A 16,722-nucleotide genomic window follows, 5' to 3' on the forward strand; every position below is an offset into this window, starting at 1 on the left:
TTGTTCTATGACTCTCTTATATATATATTGGATGATGGCTCCCTTGCCGCGTCTGAGCATACCAGGGGCTGCATCGGGTCTTGGTGCCCTGGCTCCTTATAGTGCATGGGCAACGTCTGCTTGTCGGCTACTTGGGAATGTTTTGACAATTACTACTGCTGAGGTGTTCTTCCGACTTCCTCAGGGGCATCAGTTATTGCTTTATGTGGTAATGGCGGTCCATCTTCTGGTCTTCCTACTGGACATTTTGCCACCCACTTTATGGCTGGTGCTAGGGGCCATTGGACTAAGGCTGACCAGTGTGGGGTTCTTCCCCCAGATCTCCTCTCACTGGTGGGAGGAGCTATGCTAATGTTTCAAAATCCTTTGCTACTGCCCCCTCCAAGAAGAAAAACTGTCTCATTTCTTGTGTTAAAGCTTCACTTGTGATTGTTTGCATCTCTTTAGTTGTGGAAAAGGTTAGACTGCTATCAGCAATATGGTTCGGTTGGTAGATTTGCAAGCCTCTGGCCCTCTCTCTTCGATCTATACTGTTGGGTTACCAACTCTTAGAAATAGACCTATATTGATCTCTACCCCTTAGAAATAGAGCTATAATGATCTCTACCCCCTCTGCTCTTCTTCTAAAGACCAAAATGTACTTTTGACCAAAATTTGATCTTGAACAAGTTGTGGGTTTGCGGGGAATTGTTACCTTTTTGTCAAACCATGGAGCGGCTCATGCAATCTTGCAATCTTCTCACTGAACCACTCAATGTGCGTGCATATGTGGGTTCAGCTCCCTGATCTCTTGCTTCATTTTTGGGAGATGTTCTGCTTTGAGGCTGTAGGGAATTGCATTGGTCAGTTCTTAAAGGTAGATGAAGCTACAACGGCTTTAGGTCATTCTACTATTACTCGTTTATTGGTTGATTTAGATGTGTCTCAACCGTTCCTTCGAAACGTGGTGCTCATTGTTGGGGATGGGCCTTGGACTCAAGTGCTAGATTACGAGGGTCATCCCTTCCCTTGTCAATGTTGCTTCTCTACTGGTCACATGGCTTCTGAATGCGCTCTTCATTGTTGCAGAGGTACTACCAACAAGCATTCGATGGTCCATATTTTTTACTCCCTTTCTGAGTTCTCCTTTGAGGACTCCCAAGCTACTAATGAAGAAGACGCCCCATGTGGAAAATCTTGACGAGGCCCATGTTGTTGATCATGGCCAAGATTATGTCGTTCCAAGGGTTGCTCCTACTGCAACCATTGTTGATGCCCCCATCACTATTGGTGCATCAACTTCAAGCCAGGAGGGCATTTTTGCCCCCTCTACCTATGTTACTATGTTGCACCATGGTTTTGTTGATGATGCTTAGCTTCTATAACTTTCTAGCAATTTCATTGACACTTACTGTAATAGAGACTCCTTTGTTGAGGAGTTGTAACAAAGTCTCCTTCATTGGGTAGACTAAGGATAATATAACCTAGACAATTGTCCAAAGTTGTAGAAAGAACTCTCACCCCTCTATTCTTGCGGTCTACATTTGACCCTTCTAGTTCGACAATTGCCTCTACTCTTTATTTTGTATTTTTAATGTTTTTTTTTCTATATAAAAAATTATTGGTTGGTTAGGCATTTTCATCTTGAAAAGCTCAAAAACTAAAGCCAACATTTTTGTTTTCCCTTAAATGCAATTCACCTAAGGTTGGATTCTGTCCTAGAGGCAATGGAGGAGGCCCTTAGGGACTTCTTGCTAGTTGATATTGTGTCTTCCAATGTGTTTTGGACGATGTATGCTTGTATTTTTCTGGAGATCAACGTCTCCAAGGGATTCCCTGAAAAAATTAAGTTAGCCACCCCACCCCTCTTGGCTCTTGGATTTAGCTTCTCTATTATGAGGGTATCCCCTTTAGATGCAGGAAATGCCATAAGACCAGCCACCTTGCTACGCACTGCTCCTCTAAAAAGTCTAGACCGAAGAAGTCGCTTTCTTGGTGGAAGGGGCTTTCAGATGATCACTACATGGTTCAAAAAGCCCCCTCTCTTGGGGATGGTGGCTCTTCTCAGGACTCTTTGGTGGCAAATTCGATTGCTATCTCTAATGGTACAAATGTTGCCCCAACATTAGTGACCTCTTCAGTTCTCCCTCCTTCGAATTTTGTCACTGGTGATTCAATTGTAGCCCCTCTTGTGGCTATGTCTCAAGATGTTGTTGTCCCTTCTTCTGTTGCGGTCCTGATGTCGTGTGGTGGTGGTGGTTCTACTGCCCAAGAGGTTTTGGGGGTTGGTTGTGGTGTTGCTGACTTTGTGTGCCAGAAGGCCACCGGTATGTTGGAAGATGGATGGCCAACTGTAAAAAGAAAAAAGGTCAAGCCCTCTGCTCCATCTTTTGATATGGCACTACAATCTCAAAAGACGGGGACCGGAAGGTAAATCTTGAGGCCTGGCATGTTTGCAGCCGTTTTTGGATCTCCTGGCTCTTTTGGCTTGTTGTTCTTTGTAGTTTGATATGGTTAAGGACTGTCTATTTCTTTTGTAACCATGGGGTTTTAGGTGCCCATTCAAAACTTGTTTTGGTGATTGATGAAAACTGTATTATCTATGATGCCACCCTGGTCCCCTTGTTTTGGTTGATGACCTGTTTCACCTTTGGGCTGTAGTATTTTTTGATTTGGGCTTCATTGAAAATTTCAATTTGTATAGAGTTTAAAGCACCCTTCAAAACTTGTTTTCCTTTATCAAAAACATCAAATTTTTGGTACAACACTATCTATCTCAATCGCCTCCCAAACATTGTATATTTCTCTTTACATAGATACTTACCTCCTCCCAACCATTGTGTTTTGCTTCTCATAGGAAAGTGGAAACCAGTTTAGCTTAATTTAAATTTTTTATATGAATTTTGTTTTTTGTTTGAAGTTTATGAGTGTCAGCTGAAACCATCCTAATATAGTTTTGTTGCTAGCTGTGTAATCTAACAATCATAAAAAATATTACCTATTAGGCCCACCTTAACGAGTCTTTATGCTCTCCCCCATTATATTGTGTATTTTTTTTTTGGTTGCACGATAAAAGAAGTGTAAAAATATAAATGACTATTTAATTTGCTCATATTTTCATTCTGGTACCAGATGTCTGTATAATTATGTCATTCATTCTCGTTTGCCTATCTGAATCTCTCAAAGTTTAAATTCCCCCGAAATTATCGCGATCATAACTTGATTTGCAAATGGTGTCTCTCAAGTTTCCTTTGCATGTCTAACAACATCCCTTTCACTCGCGAGATTGCATAACGTCACAATATTAAAAAATGTGGAGACAATAGTCAAGATATGTAAAACATGTTCTCACAGAGTAAACTCGCGAATTTAATAATGTGGGAACTTATAAATATACTTCCATTATAGAAATATGATTGTCTTAGAAATTAGTTATACATTAGCCTACGCAACTCTTCACATTTCCCATTATGCAACAAGAATATACGCTTCGGGCTTTTCAATTTTTTAATTAAATTTTCTTACGGGTGCATATTCGTAAGATATCTGATTCCTTTCACATGCCTTACCCCTCCAGACTTCTTCAACCCCACAGTGTGTTTGATGGGACGCATGCAAAATATTACTGCAAATTTATTCTTCTAAGTATCAAAGATTTCTAACTTTAACTGCAATATTTAATTCCTCGAATTGTCAGATAGAACAAGATAACGATCTCAAATCTGATCAATGCTCGGTTATGACTTTTTTGAAAAATGGTCATGATTTCAATCAGGTAGTTTGCATACCGTCGATGTATGATGCTTTGTCTCTGACACACAAATCCACTGATTTGTAATAGTTTTTATTGCTTTCCATCCCATACAAGATGCTCACGTACATTCCAAATATTCAATTCCAACTTGCAATCTTTCAAAAAATTCAAGATTGAATTGCAAGCTATTAATCTATTATCGATTAAAAATTTCCATAACAAGTAATCAGATTAGGGACGAAATCTTGATCAAGAAACGCATTGAAAGACCCAGCAAAGAGTCAGAGTTGAGGAGTGAAGCCAATATCCAGAGATCACAAGTATTACCTACCAGCAAACCTAAGCTTTCAATTCCCTTGAAACTTATTTTTCCAAAAATACTCAAGATAATTGTGCTAGTCTATATGCTACAACGTCAAATTAAATTATGGATGGGGGCCCCATATTTCATGACCCAGAGATAAAACCAATCCGTATTATACCTTGCCCTTTCTGAACAACCACCTTGAATGTAAAAATTACAACACACTTAACATGCCAATAGCACCCTAACAACAGATAACACCTCAACATGTATTCAAGGTCTTTTGAGGTTTATGTTAAATAAAGATGGACGGCTCCTGCCGTTTCCTTGGCTTAAAAAAATCCTCTCGCAATATACAAGATAGAAACAGACGATAGATTGAGAAGAAAACAACTGTGCTTCAACGGCCTTCAGCAATTCCACCAAGACACCGTACAGAATATCAAATTGAGAGTAGATGAATCCTGCTCTGTAAAAACTTGTTTACCTTGGAAATTTTATGAACACATTCATCTAATGATTGTTTGAAAGGGCAATTTTATAAGGAAAAGAAGATCTATCATAGGAAGATGCCATTGTACACAAACAGTTCACATGGTAAGCACTTCTGATTAGAAGCAGCAGCATACGGATAAGGTCAGCGTCTCTTTTTGGGGTTGTTATCTGGATTTCCTTTTCTCATCATTGCTGAAAACTCATCATAGTTTATTCGCCCATCCTAATCATATGATTAAGCATGAATTAGCGCTATCTAATATTCAAGGTGAAAGTTTACTAAAAACAGAATATTAAATTAAAAATGAAAGCAAGAAAAAATATCTACTCACATTGTCTGCGTCAACTTCAGCAATTATATCCTTAATAGTTCCCTCATCCCCCATTCCATATTTTTTCAAGGCTTGTTCCAGTTCATCCTTTGTAATGTAGCTGAAAAAAGAGAATCCAATAAAAACGCTCAACTAACATGGTTAAAATTCTACTAAACAAAGAAATTCAGAACTTAGTTTAGGTGCACAAGTGCTTACCCACTGTTGTCCTTATCAAAGTATTGGAAGGCACCATACAAATGATCTTCTCTTTCCATTCTGTTCATATGCATTGTAGCTGTGATAAACTCAAGATAATCAATTGTCCCATTCCCATCGACATCAGCCTGAACCAGACATTAAAAAACCACATACAAAAGACAAAGTTAGAAAACAAAAGACACAATGCCATTACATTATAGCAGAGCTTCTACTTCACACAATAAGTTAATCGGACAATAATCACAACGAAACAGATCTGTTGTCTTACAGCCTCCATTAATTGCCGGACTTCAGCCTCTGAGATTTTTGAGCCTTGTCTTGCAAGACCTGTTTTTAATTCTTCATAAGTTATAGTACCACTGCCATCAGTGTCCATATTCTTAAACATCTCCTTCAACCCCTTTATTTCCTCTTCTGACAGTCTTTCAGCAATAACCTGCAAGAGAAATCCACATAATTTAGAACAGGTATAACTAAATCATATAAAAAGCAAAGAACTGAATTGTTAAAAAGTAAAGCCTCACCTTCAGAGCAACTTTCTTAAGCTTATTTGCAGCCCTAAATTGCTTCATCCTAGACAAAACTGCACTGTCAATTGGTGTATCTGGAGCCTCACCATCTTCTTTGATCCAGGGATGTTCTGTATTGCCCATCACTCTTATTAGTGCATATATGATACAAGAGACCTCATGTCAAAGCAGAAAATAGAAAATTTCACAGCTTACTTAAAACTTGAAGAGCTGAGAGTCTCTCTTTGCGATCAGAATTCAGCATCTTTTTTACCAGGTCCTTTGCACTACTAGAGATTGATGGCCATGGATCAGATTCAAAGTCAATATACCCACGTAAGATTGCATCAAATATACCTTGCTCTGTCTCTGTTAAATCAAAGTTTAAACATTAATTAGAAAATTATAACCTTACCATATATTTAAAGCAATTGTATGGGTTCATTATGCTACTGACCTGCCCAAAAAGGAGGGACTCCACTAAGAAGAATATACAGTATCACTCCTGCACTCCAAACATCTACTTCTGGTCCATAGCTTCGCCTTAGGACTTCTGGAGCAACATAATATGCACTGCCAACAATGTCTCTAAATAATTGACCTGCACCAGATAGCAAGTCAATAACAGCAGAAAAGCCCCTGGAAAACAAGCAAAAGTTCTCGTAATCTACAAAGCCTTCAAACTATTTGACAGACAGAATATGGTAGATGAAATGCACATGATTGTATGCAGAAGGCAACAATCAGACTTGTTTGTGCAAAAGAAAGCCAAAAGAGTCTCTTGGCATCACATGCTAAACAAAATAAATCAGTTATCAACATACTAGAATTTTTAAACCAAATCCAACCAAGCCAGGTCAGTCAAATGTGAAATGACCAGAAGGGTATTGGATCTTTTAATGTGGATTACAACTAAAATCAAAATAACTCTGGCTTGACAAGTGGCCAAGCAAACTTTTAAGAGATCCAAAATAACATTACTAAGTTAAAAGAATCTTCAAACGTAAATTCTATAAAAATATTACAGTGTGAAGCAGATGCTCAGCAGAAGTGCAGTAAAAAGCATATGTTGCCTTCCAAGTTCGAAGCCATAATTATCGAGAAATCTTTTATACTGCAAACTTTACAGGAAGTTGCTAGTGCTAGGAACAAAGCACATTTTGTGAACATCGTTTGCAAAAGAGTAGAAGGGGCAGATTGGTATATTTTAGAACAATAATATACATGATTCTTTTCATTTCCTACTATTCTTCTTTCTCTACCCATGTTGTTAGAGGTTAGAACCTCTGCTTGACTATAGAAGCCACATATACAAGGCTATGAACTGGCCATGTGAAGGTCACTTGACAATGGAAGCAATGTGCAGAATGAAATCAAGATGTAAGTTTTATGTATAGGTTGAGAGAGAGAAAAGAGGTTCAAGTTAAAATTCGAACTCATGTCTAAATGACAAGTTTGTGGCAATTCAATACTTCATTTCTGGGAGGTTTGATGTTTTTCCTGCAACTTAGCATGACAAAACATCTTTTATCTGGGATAAAACTTTATTGTAAATTTCACATAGCTGTAAAACAGGCCTGCCTACCATATGATCTCTAGTTTTTTAAATGGTTTGTAAAGAATTAAATGATAGAAACGTGTTTCCAACTTCAAACTCTTGGCAAACAAAAAGATCTACTCCCCGACTCCTGGCAGGAGTCACGGTAAGGTGATGAACCCCTGGAAAACTCAAGAACATTCTAACAAATATTTGGGGCCACAAAGTATGCAACTATGTGAAAAGGATGTGGTTGACAGGTTGGGCATTCACTTTAAAGATATTGATGCTCCAAACAATCAGAAAGAGATTTTACAGACATTATTGTCCAAAAGAACTGCCCAATTATCAGAAGGGGAAGTTGAGATCTATCAGTGTGGTGAGTGGGGAACTGGATTCTTGGCCATATACATGTATTTAATGTTAAACGAAGATACAGTGGACCACATGCTACTGGCATGCAAAGTGGAAAGCGACACATAATGAGGCCAAATTTCAAGCAGCTGTGCTCCAATTGATTAGGGGAATAAACTTAATATTTATAGAATTGATTATGGAGATTCACACAAAGAGATTAATGCCCTTCTAACAAATAATATGCCAAATTGGAAGCTAGGGAAGCAGTTGTAGCAGATTCATGATGTGTTAAAATGCCATGACAAGAGAACCACAATTTCCATATTCAAGAAAGGGAACAGTGTGGCAGATTTCATAGCAAAGATAATGGCAGGAAAGAAAGGGCAGGAGATTGAGGTCAGCTCATTGAAAGCTTGGCACGAATTTTGCAAATAGTCTAGGTTAAGGTTGGAGGATCACTGCAAGTGTAATGGCACTGCCTGTTAACGTATGTGTTTTCCAAATGGCAGCGAACTCTTGTATTTATAATGAGCATAAGCTACATGTCCCTTTATGGGACATGTCTATTTGTTAATTAGAAAATTAATATAATAACAAATATATATGTGTGTGTCTGTGTGTGTATGTATGTATTATATAATATGTAGTTATATATATTCATAGGTTTATCCGATTGAAGCTACCAAACATCAACACGCCCTCTTAGATAGGGAGGATAAGCACAACACAAATATTACACAATTGATAATATTAGTAATGGCGAATTTTAAAGATGTCTTTGATCAGAAGATATCCACCATTTAAAATCATGAGTATTGGCCTATCAGAATAACAACACATAATATTCACCAAGTACTCAATAAGGTAGTGGCCTCCAGAACATCAACACGTGATATTCACCAAATACCTATTATATATCTATACAAACAACTCATAGACTCTCAAGTTAATGACATCTAACATTGAGCTGTTGATTTACAAGATATAATCCATCATGATCTGTTTCAACTTTTACATAAAATGTATATGGATAAGCACAACACAAATATTACACAATTGATAATATTAGTAATGGCGAATTTTAAAGATGTCTTTGATCAAAAGATATCCACCATTTTAAAATCAAGAGTATTGGCCTATCAGAATAACAACACATAATATTCACCAAGTACTCAATAAGGTAGTGGCCTCCAGAACATCAACACGTGATATTCACCAAATACCTATTATATATCTATACAAACAACTCATAGACTCTCAAGTTAATGACATCTAACATTGAGCTGTTGATTTACAAGATATAATCCATCATGATCTGTTTCAACTTTTACATAAAATGTATATCATGACTTTACTTATTGTAAGATTGTCACCTTCCACTACAAATACAAGTGATGATCATTTGGAAGTCGTCACTTCCTCATTATGTGAGGTAGGCTCATTTAATCATGCAATCACATGCATGATACCAAAAGTTTACATGAAATCAAAAATACCTCTAATTCTGATATGATCAAGATCTTCAAGGATCAACTAAAACATATGCTCTGTCAACTCCTTCTGATGGATGTATCAGACTCCCTCTAAACATCAACCTTCTCAGCTCCTCATCCAATGTTGCCTCTGACGAAGTGTCAAATTCCCTTTGAATCTAATATTAATCATCCTTTTCCTGCAAGACCATCCTCAGAGAGAAAGGAAAAGATAAAGGCAAATAGCTCTTACACACACACACACATACGTATGTATGTATATATTTATATAACAATAAAATATACCTATCCACTATACTATGATGGGGCCCATGTATAGTTTGATGCCTTTGCCACTCATTGGGGTTCCTTGTTCCACATTATAAATACCACTGAGCCTTTAATAATCTCATTCAAACCTCTTACTTATGCAAGTTTTAACCTACTTCAATTTCCTCTTAGCCTCCGCGTAAGATATCTTACAGTGTTGTTGCTTATTCGGTTAGTTCAACCCAAAAATTTCTCACTCAGGGGATCCACGTGTCACCATGGTCTGAACATCTTGTTTGATGTGCCTACATTTGGTGGGTCCTTCCTTGACAAACAACAATGCACCTTAGTATACTCCTTATTTCGTGGCCTGGCCCCATATTTGTAACTCACAAAACCTTCTCTAGATACTTTTGTCAATGAACATCCACATTAATGGTCGACAGCCCCTTGTTTGTACACACGCAGTAGCATATGTGTTCTTCCACTTTGTTAATCACGTTCGATGCTATTCACCGACTCTTGTGTCTCCAAACCAATCTCCTTCATCTCTATATTATCATCACCATGGCCAATCATAGTGATATCTCATTGCTCATGATGCATTCCATAATCTGCGTAGCCATTGTCAACTCTTATAGCATGTATGAGGCACTATGTCGAATCTCTCTGTCGTATCAAGGGGACTTCTGGATGCAGATGTGACATTGTGTTTAGTTTATGCATACTATGGTTTTGACACTTTCGATCTAACCAATAATCTCTAAGATTATTCAACTATATGTAATGTACAATTGCCGATATGCCACTACCTCAATCATACTTCCGTGTGTATTAGAATTGTCAACAAAGTACCAGGTGTGAAGCACGATAATTGTAATTGTGAAGTCATATTATCCCATATATTACGTGTCAAAACATATAGAATTACATCCACAGATTGACATGAACATTTTACCATTGTTTCTATGCAAACATTGCTTTACATGTATTCACTACCCAATTCTCTTCCATTACAATGCCACTATTGTAATCAACTTTTTCAAATGTTATCCCTGGCACATACAGAAACGTCTTGTTAATAGGTAGAAGTTGACTTGCTCTGATACCATGTTAAGGTTGGAGGACCACTGCAAGTGTAATGGCACTTCCTGTTAAGGTATGTGTTTTCCAAATGGCAACAACCTCTTATATTTATAATGATCATAAGCTATGAAGCGACATGTCCCTTGTGTATTCGTTAATTAGATAATTAATATAATAACAAATATAATTATATATATATATATATATATATATATATATATATATATATATATATATATATATATATATATATAGATTTCTCTCCTATAATAATAGACTTTTATCTCAAATATAATGAACAAATAAACACAAACATATTATATCTCATATATATTCATAGGTTTATCTGATTGAAGCTACCAAACATCAACAACCTGCAATGAAAAAGAACTAGTTTGCCAACCAAGACGGATTGTAGAGAAAGAGAACTAGTGGTGAATGATGAGGAGTTGAGCAAAGTTGTGGTTAGCACACCACCATCTACTTCAATGACAATTTGACAATATTAAATTGAAATAACGGAACAGATTTGTCTCATCATGACATTTGCAGATTGAGTATGGATAGAATTGTATTCCTGAGAGTTAAGAAAAGGCAGATGGAGTTTCTAGGGGAAATTTCAGGCAAAGATTAATGGATTCTTCAAGACCAAAGCTAGAGTTGCTCCGTTATCTCCATAATCAAGGGGAATGAAGGGATATTTGCAATGCACAATCCTTGGACTTACTGTCAAATGCAAGGGTCTGGCCATAGATTGATGTCACACAAAATGATCCTATTGTGCAGTGCATCATCTGGGGTGTGGGAATGGACGCATTAGTGACAAGTATGGGTATAAACTTCATTAGAGCATGCCCTGGGACAGTTGTGGAGGGTGGCATGGATTGGTCGTGCTTTGGTCAACATGGCTGTGGGGATGGAAGACATTGAGAATGAAGAAGGGTAGCAATTTGGTGATGGGAGTTGTGTGTGAAAAATGTGGACAAATATGCAAACACACTTCTATGAATCCTTATACTTGAAATTCTTCAAAATAACACCATGAAAGCGCAAGATCTCAAGAATCGACTCATAGCTTCCTATCATCAATGTGCGAAGACCTTCAAAGGTTTGTAGTGGTGGCTCTCATATGAACATTAGCCTTGGTCTTCACAAGTACATCCAATGAACGAAAGGTTCAAATGATCATGAACATGCAAGATATCTCCAAGTCCCCGAGAAAGCTTCAAAAAATGTCTATCATAACGGTAGCATAAGAAGTCACGATCTTCTCATAAGAATGCTCGAAGTCCTCAAGGAAATCGCATGAAAGCTCCAAATAATGGTGATAATAAAATTGCCTCCTCCAAAATGAAGGAAGGAGGTCTCCTCATATACCAAAGCCAAGAGGCATTCCCAAATTGGAGGGAAAATGAAAATTAAATGAAAAGGTGTGACCCACATAAGAGAATGTGCAATTAGCATTTAATTAAGAGATATGGAGTGTAAAACTCCATAAAAATTATAAGATGAGGGGTGTTTTTATTTAATTTAAATGTAAACTAGTTCCTTTTCTTATAAAATAAAGTGTGTGACATTTATTTAATTATTTCTTTTAAAATAATAATTGTTGCACATAAAAATTAAGTGAGGAGGGGTTTTATTTAATTAAAAGGGAGCAAATTCCTTTAATTAAATAATACAAAAATCAAGATGATCCAACCATTTATTTAAAATTAATTAAATATATTAACTCCAATTTAATCAAGGAAATTGATATAAAATATTAATGATTAATTAAATAATTCAAATAAATTGAATAACTCAAGTAATTTAATTTGATCAAAGGAAATGGTGATGTAAATATCGATTCAAGCTTGAGATAAATTATGAAACCTAGGCACATAGTCAAGGTGACCATTTTAGGGTGCATACAGGAGTCTCTCTTCTCATATAAATATAGATGATATTAAGGTTTAGATAGTTTAGAATCTTTAGATAGACTATAGAGTAGACACAAGACATGGCTCTGTTGCATGCTTTGACAATATGGCAACATGAAAGGGAGATATGAGCCAAATGACAGATGGCTCCATATGCATGTTCTAGGGGAGACTGACGTAAACCTTTTATTATCAATAGATGGGTGTAGCCCCTTATGGCAACATTTACTGATCATAAAAAAGAAAGATCTACTCCCTGACATTTCAAGATTTCTATTGAGAAGGTACTTAACAGAAGGGGCAGCATTAAGAAACAATAACATCTTATAATACCAACCCATATGAAATCACCTTTATTCAGCACTACTTTCCAACCACTGAGTTGTTCTAATATGACTTATACTGCTAGGCTGTTTTGATGGGACTACAACTAATGCTACTAAAAAAAGAGAATCAAGAATCACAAGACAGGACAGTCTCACCAAATCAAATTATTAGACTTTTTTAGTGTAAATGTAAGATTCCTTTATTTATTAGAGTTTTCTACTTGCATCTATGGATTAAGGTTCCTTAGATGTGTAGTCCTGTTCTTTTTTATTAATAGATTTTTCCCAAAGCCAATAAATGGTGGCCCTAAAAATGAGATGATCTCAACTAGTAAAATTTAAATAAGTGGAGCTTTCATTGTGGAGAAAGCACACAAATCCCCAAGACATAATGAATAATGGGGTAAAACACTACACCTTTAGGTGTGTCATACCCCAACAGATGAGTTGTTAAACATGCCAGATGTTTACTTGGTTAAACTCCCACGTCCAGTCCGAGCCTCAATTGACAGTCAACCATATCAGATGTTTAGTACACCGGCAAACCCTCATGTTTCATCATTACTGGAGGAGCCTCTTGATTAGTAATAAATATCACTTTTCATTAGTTCATGGAATTTAATTTCTAAACATGAGTTAAAAAGTTGAAATGGCAACACGAGAAAACCAATTTTCCAAATACTTATTTACTCAGATAGGCTTCCTTGTATGTGTGAATCACAAGAGTCCAAAGTGTGTGATTGTTTTACAAATAAATCGTTAAGCCCATTGCTGTTATTTGTTCATTGGCCTACAGTCACGTAAGCCTTTCTGAAATGCATTAGTAATTACTAATTCACTTATTTGACAAAAGTCTATGGTAAGCTGCCAGCAAATGAGGAATTGCAGTTGATTTATATGGAATACAGGGCTGGACAGAAATATAATTAAAGTACATTCCTGTAACTTAAAAATGACTTTAACCGTATACGTGGTTTTACAAGAAATTCGAATTTTTCAGGAGTGGAGAGCAGGGGGTGTGGGGTTCCAGGATACAGCTGGATGTTGCTAGAATGTCTGGGTATTCCCAAATTGAGGAACATTCTAAGGGGATGTTCCCTTGCAGAGGAGCTCTGCTGTTTCAAAAGAAAAAGCGGAATGGCAGGGGAAGTTCCATCTGAACCCATATCCCCAAGACACTCAGGTTTCCAGTAGCAGTGGAAAACCTGCAAAAACATGTTGTCCGAGACCACAGAAATGAAATGAAATCTTTCTACAATGTCTATGAGGCCAAAGCAGCCAATGGGACCTAAGCACCGCACACAATCCCCAACCACCAAAGCCTTAAAAGGTTTCTATTCTTCTCTGGAGATTGATTCAGCGGCAATATTTTTAATCAAAGAGTATCCATATTCGTCCATCCTTGCCTTCAAAAAATTCTGATTTTGGAAAGCCTGCCCAAACTTTTATCTTTCATGTGATACAATCATCCTAACCTTTTTCGTTCTGTTTTAAATTAAGAAAGAATAAGTAAATTCAGCCATACAGCCACCAAATTTAACCCTGACATCCACTCCTCAGAATTGTGCACTTCAAAGATCGGGGCAGTATATACGTAAATGTTTAATGTGATAAACTACCTAATCCAATTCTGCGTGTAATGACCCTGTGGAACCAAGCAGTATAATTGTCAATAATTAAATCACCTAAACGGCTACAACCAACTCTGGGTGCCCAGGAGAAATGCAGCAAAATATGAGCTCTGACGGAGGGAACAACCAAATACATTGGGCATAACTATTGGAATACAGCAATAACTTGTCAACTGATCCGTATATTATTTTCCCTACTCAGTACGAATGCATCTGCCGATTTGTCAGGCAGCGCTAGTTTTCTGAATGGTATTAAATTTACAATCGTTTTGCTACAAATATAATCCCTCACCTTCTATAATAGCAAGAATTCTGCGATTAGAATACAAAAATTACTCGTTAAATGACCCGCATACTGTTTTCTTTGATCAATACAAATGCATCTACCGATTTGCCAGGCAGCGCCATTATTCTGAATGGTATTGAATGGTTTACACTCAACTTCCTACAGCTGAAACCCCTCAACTTCCATAATAACGAGAATTCTGAGATTGGAACCATAAATTACTCGTTAAATGACTCGCAGATTATATTCTCCAATTAGCACAAACGCATCTGCCGATTTGCCAGGCAGCGCCATTTATCTGAACGGTACAAAATTTACACTCAATTCCCTGGAGATAAAACTCCCTCACCTTCTATATTGCCAGGATTTTTGAGATTGGAATACAATTTAACAAGAGCACGCCCAAAAAAGACATCAAAAATCAAACTTTCAAAGACGTAGGAAAAAAAAATAGTTGTCTAACACACCGAAACGGATTTTCTACCAAAACACAAAAAAGAAAAGGGTTTTAAGGGGAAAAGCTAAAAACCTTCTTTAAAGAAAGCCGAGAGCCCAAAATCTGTGGCCTTGAGCGGCGCATTCTCGTCCTTACTCAACAGCAAAAAATTCTCAGGCTTCAGATCCCGATGAACGACCCCCATAGAATGGCAAGTATGCACCATCTGAACAATAGTCCTGCAAAGCGTAGCCGCAGCACGCTCCGTATAATGCCCCTTAGCAATGATCCGGTCAAAAAGCTCACCTCCAGCACAAAGCTCCATGACTAGATTGACCGAATGCCGATCCTCGTATGCACCCTTAAGCTCCACAATGTTAGGCTGCCCTGTAAGATGATGCATGATCTGCACCTCTCTCCTCACATCCTCAACATCATCCTTGTTCGAAAGCTTCCGTTTCGCAATGGTCTTGCAGGCAAACAGCTCGCCCGTGGTCTTGTGAGTGCAAAGATAGGTCACGCCGAACTGCCCGCGGCCGAGCTCACGGCCGATCGTGTAAGTCTCCCTCACATCCTCCATTGGCCGGCCAAGGACTGCACCCATGGGCTTGGGCTTCACGGCAGGGCGCGGCCGCAGGGGCGAAGCGGCCGACGTCATGCCCGATTGTACTTGCGCCTGAGCGCTTCCACCCAACCCATTTCGCGGCACCTCCTCTTTCTGCTGACTGTAATTCTGATAATGGTTTCCATTCGTCTCTGGTCTGGTTACCCGTGAGTCCTTGCTCGAAGCCCCTGCACAATTCCCCATTTTCGCTCTCCCTTCACTACAATTCCGCAACTGAATCTGACTCCCCTGTTCTGGACTGAAATCTTGGAAGGAAATAGTGGCAAACAGTTTAGGTTTTACATGGAATTCCCGAACCGAGTGGTATTCCCCTGTTTTGGATGGAATGAGTGGCAGATAGCTTAGGTTTTTTATACGCTGCGCGAGAGCGAAGGCAACGCGTATGAAGAGACCGTTTCTAGTTTCCTATGCGGAAGGAGTGAGGGGGTCAAAGGAAGGAGTTGTCCACGCGGATTGTCCACGTCAGCGATAGTTGTCGTGTCACCACCCTTTGGAAGTCTCGTTCTCCTCAAGACAACGAGAGATCCGACAGGCGTCGCCGGTTAGACGAGACGTTAATTACCACGTGGAATAAAAAAATCCCACGCAGAAAACACCATTCCAGTTCTGTCTAGTTGTTATTATTGTTATTGGAAATGAAAGCACCGTCTCTGTTTTGTCTGGTTCTTGGAATTTGGTAAAGGAGTGTGGGGCGGTTGCTCATGATTTATAAGTGAGAAGTGGCTAGAGAGCTTCTCTATCCCCTAGAGGCTATCATTAGCCCCGTGGAAGTCAAAATAATTTGTTTTTTCATTTTTAAATAAATGATGATAAGCATGAAGATGGCTGAAAAGTACAAGCTGATTTGAGCTCGATTTTCTATGTTATTTTACTATCTTGTAGAGGTTTGAGCTAGAATAGCCTAGATTGAGAGTCAGAAAGGAATCTGCTTTTATCACATTAGTCTTTTAATGTATTTATAGCCTGATGGGTCTATAAGAATAGAATCTTTGAACTTCATTAATAGCAAATTACATAATAACTTTTTAACATGTTTATCACTATTAAATTTCATAAAAAATTCTTTGAACTTCACTAATATAATAGAAAAGTATCTAATGATTTTTTTTTTTGATGAATAGTCTTTTTCAATTAATAAAATTTATTAAGTTTACAATTCACAAAAAAAAGGTCAGAGGATACAAGATCACCCTGCGAATG

The 16,722-nt window shown here is 37.8% G+C and overlaps 1 protein-coding gene across 1 annotated transcript; it reads right to left on the reverse strand.

Moving 5' to 3' along the window:
- Positions 1–4,138: 4,138 nt before the first annotated feature.
- Positions 4,139–15,844, reverse strand: LOC149536316 (calcium-dependent protein kinase 2-like). The gene is made up of 8 exons (XM_089807310.1): positions 14,991–15,844; positions 6,032–6,175; positions 5,791–5,943; positions 5,590–5,705; positions 5,334–5,501; positions 5,063–5,190; positions 4,865–4,964; positions 4,139–4,755 (listed from the first exon to the last, which is right to left on the reverse strand). Exons 1-8 carry the CDS (start codon positions 15,703–15,705, stop codon positions 4,675–4,677), a joined length of 1,605 nt encoding a protein of 534 aa, XP_089663436.1. The 5' UTR covers positions 15,706–15,844; the 3' UTR covers positions 4,139–4,674.
- Between the last annotated feature and the right edge of the window lie 878 nt (positions 15,845–16,722).

This window comes from Cupressus sempervirens, chromosome 10 (genome assembly GCF_028749045.1).
Source record: "Cupressus sempervirens isolate cs-2001-9-10 chromosome 10, ASM2874904v1, whole genome shotgun sequence".
NCBI classification, from domain to species: Eukaryota; Viridiplantae; Streptophyta; class Pinopsida; order Cupressales; family Cupressaceae; genus Cupressus; species Cupressus sempervirens.